This window comes from Hydra viridissima, unplaced genomic scaffold (assembly GCF_058129835.1).
Source record: "Hydra viridissima isolate aposymbiotic clone 2 unplaced genomic scaffold, HvirCarnegie_v1 scaffold_1, whole genome shotgun sequence".
NCBI classification, from domain to species: domain Eukaryota; kingdom Metazoa; phylum Cnidaria; class Hydrozoa; order Anthoathecata; family Hydridae; genus Hydra; species Hydra viridissima.
In genome coordinates this window covers 4,850,857-4,871,753 of record NW_028324300.1, presented here as the reverse complement: position 1 = coordinate 4,871,753, position 20,897 = coordinate 4,850,857, and the positions used below count along the sequence as shown (strand labels likewise).

General features: G+C 28.3%; 1 protein-coding gene and 1 long non-coding RNA gene across 4 annotated transcripts; both read left to right on the top strand.

The window, feature by feature from the left end:
* Nucleotides 1-8,707: 8,707 nt before the first annotated feature.
* LOC145187809 (dual specificity mitogen-activated protein kinase kinase 1-like) lies at nt 8,708-20,368 on the top strand. Of its 2 annotated transcripts, none has more exons than XM_090096730.1 (11): nt 8,708-9,010; nt 10,789-10,907; nt 11,206-11,440; nt 13,106-13,252; nt 13,628-13,705; nt 14,447-14,498; nt 14,636-14,760; nt 14,951-15,196; nt 16,673-16,734; nt 19,418-19,463; nt 19,712-20,368. In XM_090096730.1, exons 2-11 carry the CDS (start codon nt 10,807-10,809, stop codon nt 19,817-19,819), a joined length of 1,200 nt encoding a protein of 399 aa, XP_089952856.1. In that variant the 5' UTR covers nt 8,708-9,010; nt 10,789-10,806; the 3' UTR covers nt 19,820-20,368. The 2 variants fall into 2 exon arrangements, with proteins under 2 accessions (XP_089952856.1, XP_089952851.1); XM_090096725.1 differs by lacking the exon at nt 8,708-9,010 and adding an exon at nt 9,534-9,943 and having other exon boundaries at nt 19,712-20,367.
* On the top strand, nt 16,826-19,302 carry LOC149892996 (uncharacterized). Of its 2 annotated transcripts, none has more exons than XR_016455260.1 (3): nt 16,826-17,521; nt 17,744-17,983; nt 18,064-19,302. It is a non-coding gene; the product is annotated as an uncharacterized LOC149892996 (long non-coding RNA). The 2 variants fall into 2 exon arrangements; XR_016455257.1 differs by having other exon boundaries at nt 17,628-17,983.
* Nucleotides 20,369-20,897: the final 529 nt, after the last annotated feature.

Here is a 20,897-nt window from a genome sequence, read left to right as displayed (position 1 = left end):
TTATGTTAAATTGCTAAATTAAAATAGAATGATAAAATAAAATAGAATTAATGCAGCTGTAATTTTTGTACTTTTCCTAGAAATCATTTTTGATGCAAATATACATTTGATATATTAAAAGATCCGACAATGACGACGATTACGACAATGACTACGATGACGACAATATTGTTAAGAGTTCGTTTTTTAAACAGTTTCTTAAAAGTAATTAAAGCTTCGACACTGGTTATTTTGAAAATTAATAGAATTTAGATATTGCTTTATTTGTTTCCTTGTAAAATTTACTGAAGGAAAAAAAAAAGAATGTTTTGAGGGAGAATTCCTTTTCTTCTTATACTTTTGTTTTTTTGTCTCATTACAAGAAAACTGTGGATCTAAAGGTCAAAAATTAACTTTTTCTTAAATAAATCAGTTTTGTATTAAGTTTCTTATCCTTGGTTATTTGACGCATTTTTTCCCCGTTTGCATTTGTGGCAATTTGTTTGTATTTCAATGGGCTTGTGAACTTCTTGATTTGCCTTGGTTAAACTTTGACAAGCGTTTAAGCTGGACTTGTTTCTAAAAGCACACTTACCTTGAGGTTATTAAAATCCCTATAGAAGGAAAAATACATTTTAGAGTTTATACTTAGTTTTTATGTTGATCAAATATCGGCTGAACTCAAGGTAAAAAATTTTTTATACAACAATCATCCAAAGTATAGATATCAATTTTGGCTGGTGTGTATTTATGACGTCGCCTATTTTAATCATAATATCTTCCGGTGATACCATTTTGTTGACTCAGTGATGCTTGTTTAAATGTTCAAAAATATTTTTACTGAATAATCATTTAATATTTTTATTGATGTATCATAGTAACATAGTAATACAATTAGAATTAATTCTATTGGTCTAACTTTTACTAATTGTAGTGGAATGACGAATTTTTTAAATTAAAACCACTTTACAATACATATTTTCCGTGGCCAGATCCGTCAAGAAGGGAATTAGCAGAGAACTAGTCCTGGGCCTCACTTTGGGTGAGGGCGCATTTCTCATTTATTCTATCGACGAGCTTCGTGACGCTGTTACGTAAACAAAAAATAATAACTTTAAAGTGAAATAATTTTAAACGTAAGTAGGAAATACATGTTTAAGATATTTAAGTAAGAAAAAATGTTTTTCTCTAATAAAGTTTCTAATTATAAGTATTCAATTATCAGTATGAACAAATTAATAAAACTTAAAATTAACAACGTCGGCAGAGTTGCGTTTGTTATTGGAATATTATTAAAACATTTTAAAAACATTTAACTCCGTCTAAATCTTCGTCAAAAAAAGAAGGGAAGGAAAAAAAAAAAAAAGAAAAAGGAGGGGGAGGCGGAGGAGGAAGAAAGACAAATCTTCCATTTCCCCTGCATCAGATAGCCCTGCATTTTAATTTTTTTAAATTTGCCTTAAAAAATTATATTGTGAATGAATAAATACGAATTGTTTGTGAAAACCTAAGGGATCTAGACTAGAAAGTGTTCACAATTCTTATGGAAGAATATAGATAGTGAACGGGAAATTTCGGCTTCGGTTACAAGTTTCGGCTGAAACTGGAATTTTTGTTTCAACAACATTCTACTTGTTCGGTTTCGACTGAAACTTTGGTTCAAACAATTACCGTAATCATGGACGTATATAGGGATGTTTATATGGGCAAAAGGATAGCCAGTTTGACGAGATCACGGCAAAAAATAATAAGATCTTACTTGCCGGGCTAACTCTCTTCTTCAAAAAAACGTAAAATAAAATTAAAATGAAAAAAAGACACGGTCGAGATCTCGGTAAACAGGCTAGCCCTGAAAAAGAGCTAGACTGCTTTTTAAATGAACAGACCTTAAGAGATAGACGTGCAACTCATTGTTTTACATCAAAGAAGCCGCAGAAATCAGCGAACCATGCGAGTTCAATTTTACAGTGATATTATTCTCAGGCTCTGATCACCGTGAATTTTTCTAAATCATTTTTACCCAAAATCCTGAACCTGCTTAAACTATCCTCCTTTTTTACGTCGACAGAATTCGCTGTCTTAAGCGTGTATGCTCCCAAACGAAGACTTGCCCCTCACCTGGCTTTCCCTTCTCTGTATCCTCTGTAAACAAATTTTCTTTAATATTATTTTTCTTCAATCAATGTTTCGTATTATTTTTTGTTAAAATTTGTTTTGTTTATTTACATAAAAAAAAGCACATTCTTTACCAGAAAAAAAAAGAAAAATCTTCAAAATTTTGTTGCAAATTCTCGTTTTTATAGTTTCAATGTAAACACTTCGAACTGTAATATTTAAATTTGAGATAAAATTGAAACAAGCTGCTCTTAGGAATCAAATGCATTGTTTTTGAAGCTAGTAATTCTCTTTTATCGGAATAATTTGGAAAAGCTTGGATTACGTAAAAAAGTGGGACAATGAAATCAAAAACTAAACCCCATGAATAAATTTTAACGAACCTATCTCGATTCTTCCTGTCCACACCGCAAAAAGTGCCTTTGCCATACTCAATATAAATTCCGAAACCAAAACGAGGTAACACTGCCCACATAAAACTTGATGCCCAACACGGCACAATGCGTACCACGGATGAAAAGTAAGATGGCGTTATGTCTTCATCGTAAACTTGTAGATCAACAAAATGGTAAAATACCAAACACAAATATCGCTGTAAACCCTTCTATTTGACAAACGAACGGATAGTTATGTTGCCTCATGATTGTATTTGTAAATACAAAAGTCGTGGTAAATATTGTTTGTCCATACAAACTAAAGTAAAGTAAGCAACGTACGGTTTTTCTTTAATGTAAATGAAGCACTGTTTGTTAGTGATATTCCAAGGCGTTATATAGCCTATAAATTTCTTTGATTGAACCTAATAAAATCGTACCAAAAAGTAAAGTCAACGATGTTCATTTTTAATAATAACGTTTTTACGCAAACGTTGTCGATTGAATTAATGTGTTTAAAACAAATCGCTTTATGTGACTGCAAATCGAAATTGTTGCCAACAATTGCATTTAAATTGCCTTTAATTACATTCATCGAATGTTAATTTTACTATAATTGTTTGCGTGCTCCGGAAAATTTTTTTTTTTTCCTAATTCTTACGTAACTAAAACTTTAATGTAAAATGTGGTGTTAATTAAATAAAGTCTGAAACTTCAAACAAACGGAACTTTTCATCTTGGGCTAAAACTCGTTAACTAGGTAATCGAGTTGAAAATTTCATGAAAATTAGGTAATCGAGTTGAAAATTTCGTGAAAATTAGGTAATCGATTTGAAAAGTTCTTGAAAATTAAGATACTGATTTGAAAATATCTTCGTGATTAGAAAAATAAGATGTAATAGAAAATTACAAATTTTTAATTACTCACACTTTTGATTTTTAAACTACGACAAAATTTTTTTAATTTAGCAAGTTCCTTTAATGCGTTTATTATTACACAATATGTAATAACGGTTATCATACAACGTCAGCCCCTAAAGTAAGTTTTTACAAAAATTTACATTGAATCATGGACGTAAAAGAGATGGATGTGCAACTTATTGTTTTACATCAAAGAGGCCACAGAAATCAGCGAGCCATGCGAGTTTCCGACAAACTCTAAATTTTCACCCTTCAACAAAAAAATCAATCGAAATGGCTGCCCACAGTTTTAAAACAGAACCTCTGATCACGTGGTAGCAGTTTAAGCTTTTATGGGATTTGTTTAATAAGACTGTTCAGGATAAAGTAACTACTTCACGCGTTGACAAATTACTAAACAAATTACACCAAGGTAAAGGAAATGAGTTGTCGGCACGAACAGACTTTCATCATTTTTTTAAGATAAACATTTGTAAATTTGGGAACTTTTTTCGTGTAAACAAAGTGTGTCAATTATAATATAGACCTGAAAGAATAATTTTGAAATGACTAAAAAAAGTACAGCGAAATATAAAAAAAGCTTAAATGAACTTTTTTTATCAAGATCTGCTTTCATTTAACTCCTTGGTTCTTCATTCACCAGCCTTTTTTTTGTGTATCTTTGTAGTATTTTTTCCCACATGTCGCCATTTTTTGCCTCGACTATTTTGTTAGCTCCATAATATATATTCCTTTATGCATTATTTTTAGTAGGTCCTTATAGGCTTTTTTACAATTCGTTTGATAAAGCAAAACCTTTTAAAAAGTTATTCAAATTTATAATCATCTTGCAAAGTGCGGCAAATAGCAATAATAGATGGAGTAGTTACCTGGACATTTCATGTTTTGGCTTTTCATGTTTCATATATTATTTGAATTGTTATAAAAAGCACATAATAACCCATAAGTTTTTGTCAAATAAAATTTAGTTTATATATAGCTGGTAAATCATATGTTAATATTAAATGCTTAGTTATTCTTGCGGTTTGCCATAAATTGGCAAAATTCTTTAAATCTTTGAAAAAAAAATTTTTTTTTTCATTGTATTTATATTCATTTTAAGTATAAGTTATTTATCCTTAACTTTATATATATTTCTGTTGTTAAACATAAAAGTAGAAAACTCTATAATATTCATAAACTGGATGTCTACTGCAATATAATAGATGGAGTAGTTCCCTGCCCAACAGGCACAATACGTAAAAAAGACGTTTTATTTCTATCTTAAACATGTCTTATCTAGCGTAGATGCGAAAAAAAACATATTTTAAACGTCTTTCGAAGTCGGTATATTATGTCATCTTTAGATTACGTATAAAATACGTTTTATTCCTAGCTGAGCTAGACAAGATGTTTTTTACAAGGAGGTTTAATCAATGATGTATTAAAAATAACTAGATGTCTAACTTCCGCGTATTTTTTGAAGCAAAAATCGGCCATTATGGAGGGCAAATTTAACAAATTATAAACTTCATATTTGTTTTGTTTCGATAAATAGCGTAAAGATTTTGCCCCCCATAATGGCCGATTTTTGCTTCACTTTTTCTTATGCCGATTTACGGCAGTTAGACATCTAGTTATTCTTAATATATCATTGGGTTTAATACACAGGAGACGGCATAACGTGACTTTTTTGAAGCCAGTTTTGAAATTTGGTCGCTATCTTGGTTAACCCAAAAGAATTTCGCGGAACTTAGGATTTTATTTAAAACTTTGTTAAACCAAATCAAAACATTGCAATGATTGCGATCAAATAATTGAATAATTGGTCAGTTTATGCTTGGTAACTTATACTATTATGTAAAGAATTATTTTCTAACTGAAAGTCTTCTTCAGTTCATTTCAATAACATTCGGAATACTGAAAAAGACATTCAGATAGCTGTATTTCAACATGCTACCAACAGAGACTATATTTCAGATACACGAAAGATTCTTGTGAAAAGAAAACCATATGTTTGTGAGTTGAAACAAGTATGTATTTACATGTGTATAAGATAATAAGCTATAACTTGAGTGTATGTATATAAATGCATACATATACATGACACTATCATAATATATATATATATATATATATATATATATATATATATATATATATATATATATATATATATATATATATATATATATATATATATTACAAAAAAATTTTTTTTTTTTTTTTGACAGAAACAAACCAATTCATATTAAATTCGTTTAAAATATGTTTTTTTCGCATCGGCGCTAGATAAGACATGTTTAAGATAGAAATAAAACGTCTTTTTTACAAATTGTGCCTGCTGGGATGGTACTAAAGTAGTCGAGCAAATGATCTCAATTTCTTTTCATCGTCCGCGTTATTTCTTAAGATATTAAGAATGTCTATACAAAATTAAACTTAAAACTTGGTTCTATTGCTGTTATCTTTAATAAACAAAAGGAAGTCGAAATGACTGGTTAGACGAGTCCAAACATTTTTGATGAGTCTGACAGACTTTAATAGAATTATTTTTCTCTTGTTTAAAACAATATAATTATTGCCAACGTGCAACAAGCATAGTTTGCAAAAAAAACATTAACGCTGCACGTCCATCTTTTATTCTTAAACTGTTTATTCCGAAAGACGTCTGAAACTGCTTATTCCGAAAGAAGTTTTATTTAGATGTCTTAAGGACGTCTTTGACTGGTTGTCGGAAGACGTCTTAATGAGGTGTGGAAAAGTTGTCTTAGGTCTTTAACTAGTTGCAGAAGTTTAAACGAGTTAAAGATAAGTTACATATGTCTTAAAATCGTCTTATGTTGGGTGGGAACTGTTGTAGTATTTTAATTGAAAACCATGTTACATAATTGATTCAACTTTTGTTCTTAATTCATTCTTTATGTGAACTTCAATTACATAAATGTTTTCACAACTTCTACTTTTTATTCAGTTATGTTATATACTGATCATTTAAATACCATGTGTTCCATAAGTCACTACAAAAATAGATCCATTTTATTTTTCCAAATATTCAAACAATTTTGAATGATAAATAAAAGTCATAGGAACGGGGTTTGTGAATATCATTTATTATGAACATCATCAATTTCCAGTGTGAATTGAAGTTGATCAGTAAAAAAACGGATGCATTGGTCCAACATTTTGGTAGTTATTAGCTGGCCAGTATCTGATATTTGAGTCTTTAGATTTTTAAGTGTTAAAGGTGGTCTGGGTGCATACACCAACTGTTTTAGATTGCCCTTGTACCAGAAATCGCAAAGTGATAAATCTGGTGAACACGGTGGCCAGAACTGTGGGAAAAAAAAACTAATAACACAATCTTTTGTTGAAATTGTTGCACATTTCTTTTTATTTGCAGCTGAGTGCCATCTTTTTGATATTTTGTTGATGCACATTTTGAATGGGCTTTTATATATGGAGCCATATGTAAACAGTTTGGTCTAGATGAAAATATGACTTATCTGTCCACAGAACTTTGTCTAGATCATCCAACTGGTTTTCCAAAAACCATGTAGTGAATTCCTTTCCATATGCATATTTGTCTGGTTCCAATAGATGGCGCACTGATATGCAAAATTTAGTAGTTTATTTAAAAGCCCTAACCAATAAAAATGAAAATAAAATATGATTGGTTCACCAGAAATATGTATTTTATACTACATAGTATTTAAAAATATATAGAAATATATATTTCATACTGCATACTACATAGAATATACTATATACTACATTTTATATAGAAATATGTATTTTATACTACATACTACATAGATTTATTTTCTGCAGTGATTGTATATTTAAAATAGTTGTTTTATGTTATTTTGGCAATAATTTGTTTTTCAAATTTCGACCTGTTTTTCCGAATTTGTTTTTTCGGTTTCAGTTACAGTTTTAACTGCACCGAACTTTCGGTACTTTCGGTTTAAATTTTGGTTTCGGTCGTTCACAAAATAAAGATATCGTGATATTAAAAAAAAAATTATCTGCGATTTTTAAAATTCTGGCTTACAGCTTTGATATCAACAATGAAAAAAAAAAAAAAAAAAGATCACGAATTAAAAATGTTTTCCTTCCTAATATAATTCATATATTTCATCTTAATTTTTAATTTTTTGCTATCTTTTAAGGAGAATCATTAACAAATAATGAACATACAATAATTGCGCTAATTTACATCGATTGCTCATTAAGGACTACAATAAAAACGCATGTAATACTTATATCTTTTCAAATTTTATTTATTTGCTTCTGTTATAAATTACTTATTTGTGGTAAACTTTATATTTGTATGGCAAAAGATTGCTATCTCGTGTCATTTTTTAAATGTATAACAAAAATTGAGGTTTTTCTTTATACTTAGCATGTGTCCGGCTGTTTTAAAATGAAAACTTCTTTTCGATCTGCTATAAAGATTAGTTTAATAAAATCAACACAAAACCATTCCTTACAGTAACTTTAGATACTCTTTGCTAAAAATGTCGCGACTAATGACGAAGGAATATATTGTAAAAGATCTTTTTTCATTATTTTAAGTCGTTATTCTTCAGCGTCATCTTTATACAATTTGCTGTTTTGTTTTTATTATTAAAAACGTGAAACTAAACGGGTTTGCACCGCAAACGTTTAACTAAAAGGGTTTGCACCGCAAACGAAAATGCGTGTATATTTAATTTATTGAGGGAGCAAGCAGACCAATTACGTTGTTAGACTTTCCATCGCCAATCTTTAACAACAGAATTGTCCCATACTGATCATACGTTGATAAAAGTTTGTTTTCTATAAAGGAAGCAGTTTTTTTTTCTTTTCTATGGCTCAACTATTTTTTAGCGGAAATTTGTATGTGTAATTTGTTTCAGTTTCTATTTTTTTTTTGGCCAAAAAGACAGCCCTAAAAACCCTTATCTTAAATAAAGAAAACAAAGAAAGGTTGTTTAAGGTTGATTGGACCTCGATGAAAAAGTAGGGTTGTAAAGAAAGGCAAAGATTATGAGAAGGGAGTGAGAGTGTAGCTTAAAAAAGCAGAGTTATAAGTAAGCATCAAAAATTCAGAAATTAGTTCAAAATATTTCAACAAATATTTTTGCAGTAAAATAACAGTTACGTAAAATATTTTTCAAACTAAAGTTTTTAGAATACTTTTTATTAAAACTTAGCTAGTGTTTCCTCTGAAAAAAAAACTGAAAATGAAGTCTGATAATAGCGTAAAGAGTCTAAGCCTGACTACGCCTTTATGATTCATTTTTGATAGTTGAAAATTGTTGATATGCTATTTTGCTCATTGCGCAATTTACTAATTCGCACGGATTTTACTTGGCATGGGTTCTGACTCCATGTGTTCATTTTCAGAACTATACTTATATAAAAACCATGTTAAGTTATAAATGCGTGTAGCTACAAAGCATAAAAGTGTAGTAGCATCAAGTTACTTTATGTGGGATCCTTTCTTATTGGCTTTGTAGTAAAGCTCTCTATGTTAATAATAAAACTTTCAAAAAGAAGTCTTTTAACCCATCATTTGAACTAAAGATTATCTGTAACTTTGTTTAGCTTTGAAAGAGTTACTTTTTGTTTGGATATTTGATTGCTAAAAGTAACTGGTATTTAGCCATCTGTTTTTCTAATATTACTTTTAATCAAGTTTCTGATAAGACAGGCAGTAGTAATGAGCTAGTCAGAGAAAACGTCTTCATAATCTTGAACCCGTTGTTTAGTTATCTTTATTCTAACATGCACCTTTTATTTCCATTAATTAACTTAAAGCTTAACGCCTTAAAGCTGATGCATTTTTAAGTTTCACTCCCGGGTATTTATTCTATTATTTTTATTCTCTGCTAAAAAACGTTTCTCTTTCTTTTAAGCTAAGTGAATTTTAAGTAGATGTTTTTAACATCCATATGTTGGATAATGTATGCCTGCATTTAAGTATATAATGGTTTATAAAAAATAAAAATTGGCATGTAACTATTTTTTGAAGTTCTTCTTTTCAAAGCCAAACTGCAACAAGATAATTGATACATTCAAATTCTTTTAAAATAATTTTTTGTTTTTCATTGATTTCCATTCCCTTCTCTTCTCAAACCAACTATTTTTGACATAATTTATTAAGTAATATTATAATTTTTACTTTTTAATAAAATGTCCATCTGGATTAGTATAAAAATTTTGTCAAGGTTTTTTGAGGGAATAAAGATACAAAGAAATTTGGCAAAATAAAGTAGGCTTAGCAACTGTCTCATGTAATGGATATGAAGTCTCATGTAATGGATATGAAGTCTCATGTAATGGATATGAAGTCTCATGTAATGAATATGAAGTCTGGCTTGAGTCTTACTAACAGAAAAGTAGCATAAAGATTGTTTTTTTTCGAGAATTGTATCAGAAACACTTTAACTAAGTAGCATAAAGATTGGTTTTTTTTTTGAGAATTGTATCAGAAATACTTTAACAAGAACAGTGGCATCCAAGGTCATTGTTCATTCAGAAGGCCCAGAAAAACTACCAGATGTGAGAAAGGTTCCACAGCTAATCATGTAAGAGCCGATCTGAAATACCCTTTTCTTGTTTAAAAATTGCAGTGGTTTTTTTTTGCAAACATTGAAAGTTGACGATGGAAGCATTGGTATTTGGGGCTGCTTTAATTTAAGTAAAATAGGTTTATGAAATATCTATAGAGGTTGAATTAACCAACAAATACATAGAGGTGCTAAAGAACTACATAGATTTATTAAAAGGCATGCTAATTGATTCAAACAAATAATGGCAGTTCCTACAAATTGGTGCTCCTAACCACACAGTTTGCATAATGATTGTGTGGATGATTATGAAATGAATTTAATGCATGGTCAGCATGATGATATTTGTATTTAAAAAAAACCTACTTAAGCTTGGATGGACAAAGAGTTAATCAAGTTAACATAAATTTAATACAAAGCCTAAAAAAAACTAAAAGTTTTTTGAAAAAGAATTCCAATTCAATTTTGAAGCAATCTAATAAAACCAATGGAGATGAGATGCAAAGCTTTCAAAAAAGTGCATAGTTTTTTCTTAAAAAAAGACTAAAATGTAATTTTTCTTTGGAACTTTTTAAGCTTATCAAATTTTTTGTCTTTCTTGTTTTGCTCCATTAGAATTTCTAGTAAAATTAATTTTTAGAATTGTTTTTGATATAGGTTTTATCTAAAAGCAAGTTAAAAAGAAATAAAAATTCAATATCTTTATTGGTTCTCTATTTATGATACTTTAAAGAAGTTATAAGCAAAAAAACAGTCAAATTATTTATAAAAGTGCAGTTATTATATGTGATATTGTAAAGAAAAATAGTACTTATAAGTATTGTATTTTATGTATTAGTATACAGTTTACCCTTTATTTATAGCTTATATAAGAAGATCTCATGGCTGCTCCAGCAGGTAAAAAAAACAAGCTTGGTTTAAAAATTGCACCATTAAAACCACTGAACACAGTTGAAGAGAACCAAGTTTCAAAGCCTCCTTAGTATGTATATTCTTACAAATGCTAAATATTAATTTACACATATTGGAGAGAATATTATGTTTGCAAAATGTGTTACATACAGTATTCAATATCAGCTATGTGCAGCTGCACTACTAATGTTTATTAAAACAATCAAAATGTCTTATTTTGAAAGACTTATTCTATAATTTAATGGTGTAATGTTCATATGCTTTTTTAATACAGAAAAAAAAAATTACAAAATTTACAGCTCTTTTTTTTTACTTTAATTGTAAACCTTTTTAGTAATAAAACTTAACAATTTCTTTTTTTTAAAAAGTGATGCCCACAGCAAACAAAATGTAATAGCTGATTTAAAGCTTGGTGATTTGAGTCTTGAAAATTTAAGTGAAGACCAAAAGTCACGTCTGGAAGAATTTCTCCGCGACAAACAAAAAATAAAAGGTGAATTAAAGGATGAAGACTTTGAACGGATACAAGAACTTGGTGCTGGGAATGGTGGAGTTGTACTCAAAGTAAATCATAAACCAACTGGTCTAATCATGGCTAGAAAGGTAGGACTTTTTTTTTTAGCAATTTTTTCAATTTCTATCGTTTTGTTAACTTAAAAAATTGCTTTATTATTTCAAACTAATTTTCAAAGATTTTTAATTTTAAAAATTTGTTAAGCTAAACAAATATGGTTTCCATATTCATTTCTAAAATTCTTTTTTTAACTTAAAACTTCTCTTTAAAAATATTTCTGTCTTTTGATAAACTTATATTAAGTCTGTCTTGTTTGCAAAATGTGTAAAAAATTAATGACACTTGTTTTACTTTATATCAATTTTTTTTAAAACCTCTCATTTTCTACTTGAAATGGTTTTTAAAAAATTGCATATGAAGCAATATCAAAAAGCAAACACAAGTTAAGTTTGTCTGGTGATAACTTTTAAAGAGATAACATTTAATGTTTTTTGTGTTGCCCACTACGGTTAAGGAAAACCAGAAACTTTACAACAGGAGCATTGCACTCATTTTACAACATTAGAAACATCTTCAATTGTTAAAGAAATAGTTGTTCAAAGATTTCCAGGATTTTTTAGACAGCATTTGGACTATTGAAATGGTGAAAATAGTTAAGGTTTTTTTCTTTTCTGATTCTCAAGAAAATTTTGTGTAGAAAGAACAACCAATAGTTGTAACAAGAGATAATGCAAAATAATCTTCTCAATTGATAGTTGCAAAATGGTTTTTACTTAACTCCTTTTATTGTTTAAAAATCTAAACGTTGCGCATTCAATACCAAGTACAAAGGAGGACCCAATGATAAATATTTTATAAAGGCTCAAAATTGATTTCAATGGAAAAAGATCTGTTTATTCAATAAAGTTTTTATACCAGATGTCTTTAAACAAGTTGATAAAAATTAATTTTTTGGTAGCTTGAAGTACTCAAAGAGCTATTAAAGTTTTTAACCAATGTGCATTTAGTTTGTTTACTATCTCATTCCTTGCATATTTTGTAGCTTTTGGATGTTGGAGTGTATTGCCATGTAATGAAAACATGGTGTTAGATGGTTCAAAACTATTTGAACCAACTTGGTCATGTGACAATCTTTCTTCCATTTTGGTTAAATTTTATTTTCAAGAGACTTAGCATTCAAATGTTCTCATGTGGTTTCTGGTTTTAAAAGCACTAGTCTTCAACCTTTGAACAAAGGTAAAATTGACATGGAAAAGTTAAATTTTGCAAAAACATTTAATACAAGTATCTCAAAAAAGTTTTTTAAGTAAAACTTTTTTTTAACGAAGCAAATGCAATTAATTAGTTAATTTCAAGACATTGCAACAGAAGTCATTTCTCTTCAATGTAATAATCACAAAACCAACTAATACACAATAAAATAGTACAAACAAAATACACAATAAAATGGTACAAACAAAAGCATTGTTTAGTTAAAGTTAAAAATTTTTTGTAACGACACATTAATCCACAATTACATGATAAATGGAATCTAGATGTTTTGAAAAAAAAATTTAATTATTAAATTATAAACAATTTAATGGTTGAACATGATAAAAAAAATGTTCTTCATAATATTTAAAATACAGTAATATGAAAAAGATTATTAAAAGATTATAAGTAAACATCCTAACTAAATGCATAATAGAAATTAGTCAAAATATAAATACGTGGATAACTTCTACTGTATATGTTAATTTTTTTTATATATTTAGCTCATTAGACTTGAGATAAAACCAGCTGTTCGTAACCAAATAATGCGAGAGTTAAAAGTATTGCATGAATGCAATTCCCCCTACATTGTTGGTTTTTATGGAGCATTCTATAATGATGGAGAAATATCTTTGTGTATGGAGTATATGGTGAGTACTATTTCCTATTTTATATTTACGCTTTTCAGAGCATTTGGCATATCATACTATATCTTAAATATGATGATTTTTTTTAAAGTTTTTTATATTTGAAGAAGTATTGCATGGTAAATTTAAAGAAGTGTTGCATATGAAATTAAAAAAAAGAGAAATGTCATTTTTGTTTTTCTTCCATGCATTTTGCTCCACTTTACAACTCAAAGTCATTTTTCATTTGAATTAAGCAATAATAAATGGTCAAATTAAATTGATGACACAGTAACTGTTTTTGCTATAGATTTAATTTAGTATTGTTTGTATTATGGTATATAGTTATATTTTATCTCATGATACATTTGTGCCATTTTTAAGATTTTTTAATTTTAGGACGGAGGTTCACTGGATTTAATCTTAAAAAAAGCACTTAGAATACCTGAAAATATTCTTGGTGTAATCACATTAGCAGTAAGTTAATTTTTTTATTACTTAAAGTTCTATCTTATTAACTATTTTTATAGAAACCTATCTATCATAGTATATCATAGTATATTATTTTTTGCTTGTTATATGAATGTGTAAGTTATACTTTCAATTGTTTCATTTATACTTGCATAAAAAGGCCAAATATTACATTTAACTTAAATATATAATATGACTTGCTCTACCAAGTGTGTATGTACTGTTTTTTTTCTTTTTGGATTAGCTAAATAGTAAGTATGAAAAAGTTTATTAAAATTACAAGCAGTAGTTCTGTGTTTAATATTTCTGTTTTCTAGGTTTGAAAGCAGAAAAACTGCCACTAAAGTAATTGTAAGCCAAAACCTAAACATCTGTCTTCAATTCTAAACATTTTGTGTAAACCAAAAAGCCCATGTAAAAAAATTTTATTGCAAAAAAGATGGTTGAAAGTTGACAGCGCAGCAGCACAAAAATTGCTGTGCTTTTATATTGTTAAAAAAGTTTTAAGAAGATTTTTACACTGTTGAAGTTTCTCATCTTCTTCCTAATTCTGAAGATGAGAAATTTCTTCATTTTGATTTTAATGTTTTCATCAAGTGACTAACAATATAAACTAAAATAGATAAAATAAAGCTTACAATTTAATGAATAATCTATTGAATATTACCAATTGTCTAAACTATAGATTAAAAGTTAGTGCAGGTCTAATCCTGAATTGTTCCTAGTAAACTTTTGTTGTAAATTAAGGTTTTAAAAGGATTGGCATATTTACGAGAGAAGCACTCAATTATTCACAGAGGTAAGATTTTATGAATATCTTTTCTTAAAAGTAAACAAATAAAATTGCAATTTCTTAGTTAAATACAATTAAATTTAATTGCTGGAATCAAAATAAATGTTCTGAGTTTTTTTTCTTATTTGTGGTGGTGGTTTTAGATGTTAAGCCATCAAATATCTTAGTAAATTCTTTGGGAGAGATCAGGTTATGTGATTTTGGTGTAAGTGGCCAGCTCATTGATTCAATGGCAAATACATTTGTTGGGACAAGATCTTATATGTCAGTACGTTATTTTAAAATGCATTCAGACTGCCTAATTTTTTCTCTGTGGATGGAATTTTCAAAATGGAAAATTTCTTAAGGATTTAAAACCAATATCTAGCATTTACTTTTATATAATTTTATATGTATCATTTAATTTAATAAAAAATTTTTAATTGAAAATCTATAATTAGTTTATCCAATGTTTTTAGCCAGAGCGACTCCAAGGTACACATTATTCAATCCGTTCAGACATTTGGAGTATAGGGTTAAGTCTTGTAGAACTTGCACTAGGACGATATCCAATTCCTTGTCTTACAACAGATGATTTCATACAGATATTTATGAATCCTGAAAAAGGCACTCATGTTTTGCCTCCAGGGACAAAAGCACCTCCAGGTGTTACTGAGACTAAATCAATGGCGATTTTTGAGCTCTTGGACTATATTGTAAATGAGGTAGTTTTTGAACATTATATTAATGAGTATTATACATACATACATACATACATACATACATACATACATACATACATACATACATACATACATACATACATACATACATACATACATACATACATACATACATACATACATACATGCATACATTTTTTTTTTATGATAATATTGTCAAAACAAATGATTTTTTAAAGTTTTTTAAAATAACTTTTATTAAGCTTTAGTTAACAAGTTTAAAAAATTTTGAAATTTACCAATTTATAAATATAAAAATGCAAGAATGGGACATAACAATTAAATTGGTTTTATAAAATCTGATAATTAACTTTAAATGGATTGAATTAACTCAAACTTTGTAAAAGTTAATTTTTAAGATTGCTTTTATGCATAATTGGATGTGATGAGGCATGAATCCAATCAATCTCATGCAATTATCATTTAGAAATTCTGTCCAAGTCTCTGATATTTGTTTTTTAAGGTTTTCAACTTAAGTTGAAATTTATATTCAGCAAGTTTTCCATAAATCTAGCTCCATATATGCTTAATAGGATTCAAATGAGGCAACAAAGCACATCAATGAATAACTTTGTAGTTTTTCTTATTGAACCAGTCTTGAATTTAATAAGCAATATGAGCTGTAATGTCATCCTGGCAAAATATTCAATAGTTGATTCTTTCATAGATTACTTTAGCTGACTGTTTTAAACACTTTTCTTGAGTATCTTTGTAGCTATATTGATTGATTCTTCCAGTATATATGTTGCTGAGACCTAAACCTGCAAGAAATGCATCCCCATATTCCAGCTGAGACTCAGCCTACTTGTAATCTTGGTATAATATAGCAAGATGAATACTTTTCATGTTTGTATTTTTTAACATACACCTTTCCTTTGCAATTTAATACCTCAAAGTATTCGCTTTATTACTAAGAATTTTATAACACCATTCTTCAACAGGCTAGTTGGCTCTTTCTTGGCACCATTTCAGTAGTTTTAGGCGGTCTTTTACAATCAAAATTTGTTTTTTAATAGTGATATATAATCCTCTTCCTTTATGAGTAACACCTTTCTTATTTTTTCTTTGCAAATTGTAACATTCTTTAAAAAATCATTGAATTCTCTGGTTAAATTATGAATGCTTATTAGTAGTTTAAACAATGATTCCAGAATTTGATTGGACTGTGCAAAAAATGACATTTTGTCTCTTTCAGTTAACTTAGTAGGTCTATGGTACTTTGGAGAATTTTTGATTAATAAAAAAGGTTTTTAAAAGAATCTTTTTTTTTTGACAAAAAAAAAGTTTGCCCTCATAAATTTTTTGGACACATATACACACACACACACACACACACACACACACACACACACACACACACACACACACACACACACACACACATGTATTGCATGTTAAAGCAATTAGTTGTGGTGAAGTTTTTTTTATGCTGTTGTTTTTTATACTTCTCTCTTGTAGGAACCGCCTAAATTACCTAGTCAGTATTTTTCAAATGATTTTTGTGATTTTGTCAATAAATGGTAAGACTTAAATGTTTGCTAAATTTTTTAGTGAATTTTATATTTTTCCTATGCTTAAGAATATATATTATAAGAGCTGACTTTCCTACACTTTCATTAGGATGACAGTTTTTTTTTTTTTTTTTTTAAATTACCACTACATTTAAAGCTTCTCTTCATCTCATTACGAATTCAAAAAGAAGTTTGAGAAAGCTGAAAACACTCTAAGTGCTTTATGTAAAAATTGATTTTTATAATATCTGTTTACTTTTCATTAACATTAAGCTCAATTATTCTTTGTTATGAACTAATAAAATGAATATTTCAGGCCTACATATGATTTTAGAAAACTGATTAAGTATTGTATTTACAGATGAGAATGGTAAAAGCAAAAAAATAAAAACATAAAACATAAAACAATTCTTTATATAATTTAAATACAAGTGTTAGAAGACCATTTTATCTCCTTAAATTACCTATTTCAGAATTGCCACCTTATCAGCTTGCTACCAATTGAACAGTTTTAAGACCAATATCTTGTTAGTTCTAGGTAAAAAGCTTAAATACAAACTTTGTTTTGATATGGTATGCAAAGAAAACCCTGCATGTTAGCAATAAAATGAAAACTTTTGACTCCTCCAAAAAATAGTAAATATCTGGAAATTCGTCGGATTTAGAAACTATTTAATTTCTGAATTAAAAATTCTTGAAAAGGTTGTAAAACTTCAAAACAAATAGCAGCTTATGGCACAGCAACAAAAACTAACTTAGAAGATAAACAGCAGAGAACAAAAAATTATAGTTTCAAGTAAGGACGTATAACATTTTTTTTAAATACATGTAAATTTGTATAATGATATTTTATACCAAGGTTTAATGCATGTTAATATATAACTATGTAATTTTTTTTTAAGAATAATGGAAGGTCTTTTTGATATTGGAAAAGCAAACATAGAAGAACTAATCAGTCAGAGTTCCAATATGCCTAAAAATAAAGAGAGTATAATGGAAAATATTTGATTTATTGAAGGTCAGTGGATGAAAGAGTTCAGTTCATTAGTCCCATTAGAGATAAGGAATTAGAAGCAAGAGTTGAAAGGAGAATGGAGAGTTCAGTAAGAGTATGAAGAATACAAGAAGAAAATGTGAACTCATGGAAAATGAAGAAGTTATCAGTGTATACCTTGAATTCAATAAGTATCTTTCAGCTGATTATGGTCTGGAAGTGGAACCCAATTTCAAAAAAAGCAAAGGATATGTTTAGAATCAGGTATTTATTTTCTTTACTAAATTTTCTGTCCTTATTAAGCTTTTATAATAAAATTTCTTTATAATTTGTAATTTATTTAGATTCTAAAATATGAGTTCGAAACAGAATGAAGACAATTCCAATGAAGTCCAAATATCTAAAATGAATAAAGAAAACAAACACATGCAACTGCCATTATTGATCATAATGATATTACCAGAGACAGCCTTATAGCTGCTACAACACCTTTAAGTGTATTGCTTGTGTAAGAAACTACTTAAGTGTAGAAATGAAAGATTTAAAATTAAATAGAGAAATTTTAAGACAGAAATACTATGAAACTATAGTACACAAAGGTATTGAAATACAAGAACTTTAAGGTGTGTTTTATAATCGCAATTTTCCATGCACCCATGTTTTTGAAGTCTAGTCTTGCTAAGCATTCTGTTTTAAATGACTTTAGAGCTTTCAATAATGTACAAATTATACAGAAAGAATGGAATTTAAAGGCAAGTAATGCACTCTTTAAGAGTATGCAAGCTCATTATCAAGTCTCCTAATGCAGTTATTTTGGTTTTAGCTGATTCACGTCTTGATCTTCAAACTAAATCAGCCATTTTAGAAGCTTTAATTCAACATAAAGTGCCTGAAATACAACTTATAAATTTAGAAAAGCCAACAATTGTTGTTCCTAATGATAATACTCATTTGAAAGATTTGATTGAAGAGGAAAGTTGGTTTGTTTTTATCAAACTGGATTTAGTTAGTGAGATTAAAGATTGGTTACCATTCATACTAAAGGCAACTTAGAAGATTCTGAATCTTACAGTAACTTTTATTTTAAAAAAAAAAAGACTTATGTGTCACAAATGATTGTGCAGAAAGAAATATCGGAATAGTCCAGCAATTTTTCATCTCAAAATGAAGAACAATGACAAAATATCCTATTAATAGTCAGACAACATTGCAAATTAACATCTACAAACATTTCTCAGAGAGAATTAGGCCATGTTTAATAAATATATATTAAAATATTAGGAAAGTATTTTTTTATAGTTGTTTTAATTTTACATACCAATTTTTTTGAAATTATACCACAAAAAGCTGTGAAAAATGTGTTTTATGCATAAAACCCAAATTCTACATAAAGCTGTTCCTCTTCGACTTTTGTGATGAACCTTTTTTTGGTGATCTTCTAAGGTGACATAGAACAGTTTTTCACGTAGCGGTGTTCCAGAAAAAGTTAAAAAGTAGAAAAAAATTGTCATCCTATGGTGCATATTATAGGATCTGATTTTAGACATGATCTCCATTTGATATATACAAAATAATGTGCATAATTGAGGTTAAAACCACACAACAAGTGTGGTTTTAATTTCAATTATGCACATTATTTTGTATTGTATTTTGATAAGAACTTTTTTCTCTCTAAAAAGCATTTAATGTTTAATTTAGTTTAAAAAAGAATCCAAACGAAAGACCAGATGTAAAAGAGTTAATGGTAAATGTTTGAAAGCTTTTAACTCTGGCTTTTAACTATACTTTATCAACTTAGATGCTCCATTTTTTTTTTTTTTCTTTTTTTTTTTTTTTTTAACTTATTTGAGCTTATTTTTTTTACTCCGAATAAACTCTTAAAAATGAAAGCTTGTTTGTTTTTTTTTCACAAAACTTTTGAAAATGTATTAATTATACCTTTTAAATTTATATTAAAAACTTTTATATTATCTTAAACTTTTTCAAACTTAGGAACATCCATGGATGGTTAAAGCTGATGCAGAAAAAAGTAACATCGACTTCGCAGGATGGGTTTCTAGTCTACTCTCAAATGGACATATAGTACAAACCAACGTATGAAAACAGTTGTTAAATTCACTCGTCCAAGTTTGCAACTTAAACATCGGTAGTTGTGTTTTCTAAAGTTTAAACGAATTCATATTTTTATCTTTTTTTCTATCGAATAAAAACCTCTAATCACCTGTAATTGTAACCTAACAGAAGTTTTCGTAACTCTTGATTTTCATTTATTCTTTTTTTTTTTTTTTTTTTTTTCTTCTTTCGTGATTTAACTTAAATATTAGTTTAACTTAAAGTTGAAAACAATTTGTAAAATCCTTTTTCTCGTGGTTTTCTTCGAGAAAATCTTTTTGTGAGAATATTTATGCTTATTTAATGTGTGCATGCGCTTGTGTGTGAGTGTGTATGTTTTTGTGTGTGTATATACTAATCTATATATAAATATATATACATATATATATGTGTGTGTGTGCGTATAACTATTCTTATCCAATTAAAAATAGGTTTACAATTATTAGCGTGAAATTTATGGCTTTATATTAAAATTTTAAAATGGAAGTGTTTAATTTAAACTGTGAGCAAACATTTTAATTTTATCTTAGGAAAGCATCATTGCATACATAAATGAACTCTTCGAATAATATCTATTTTCCGATGTTTTTTTTTTTGTTTTTCTCGTAAAAATGTGTATTTGTTTCTATACTGAACGATACCTTAAGGTTTATTATTTAAGATTAGTAATGTATTATATGAAACTATTTTTAAAAACATCAATTCAATATTCGATTTGAACCGAATTATCTTTTAAATATTTCAGCCTTTCGGTGCTGTTTGTGTAACCCCCCCCCCCCTCCCCATACGACTCGATTATCAATAAAGTAATCATCATGAAACGAACATTTAGGTGAATCTTCTAAATGTTTACTAAACTTTAAAAAGACCAAGGTTAATCTTGTTTTGCTAAAACTGTGAAATGTAAAAAAAATCGGTTAGGGGTTGAATGAAAATTTGACCGCAAAATTTTTTAATCGTAAATATGCTGTTGGAAATAGCCTGATCTATTTCTGGGGGTCTGATTCAAAAGACTCATAAACGTGAAAGTGTGAGCACAAATTTGCTTGAAAAATCAAAATATGTA

What these genes read in the sequence shown, in the direction of transcription:
- LOC145187809 (XM_090096730.1), top strand. Translation starts at nt 10,807, where the DNA reads ATGGCTGCTCCAGCAGGTAAAAAAAACAAGCTTGGTTTAAAAATTGCA. An exon ending in GTCTAATCATGGCTAGAAAG is followed by an intron (nt 11,441 to 13,105) that starts GTAGGACTTTTT and finishes TTATATATTTAG; the next exon opens with CTCATTAGACTTGAGATAAA. An exon ending in TGTGATTTTGTCAATAAATG is followed by an intron (nt 16,735 to 19,417) that starts GTAAGACTTAAA and finishes TGTTTAATTTAG; the next exon opens with TTTAAAAAAGAATCCAAACG.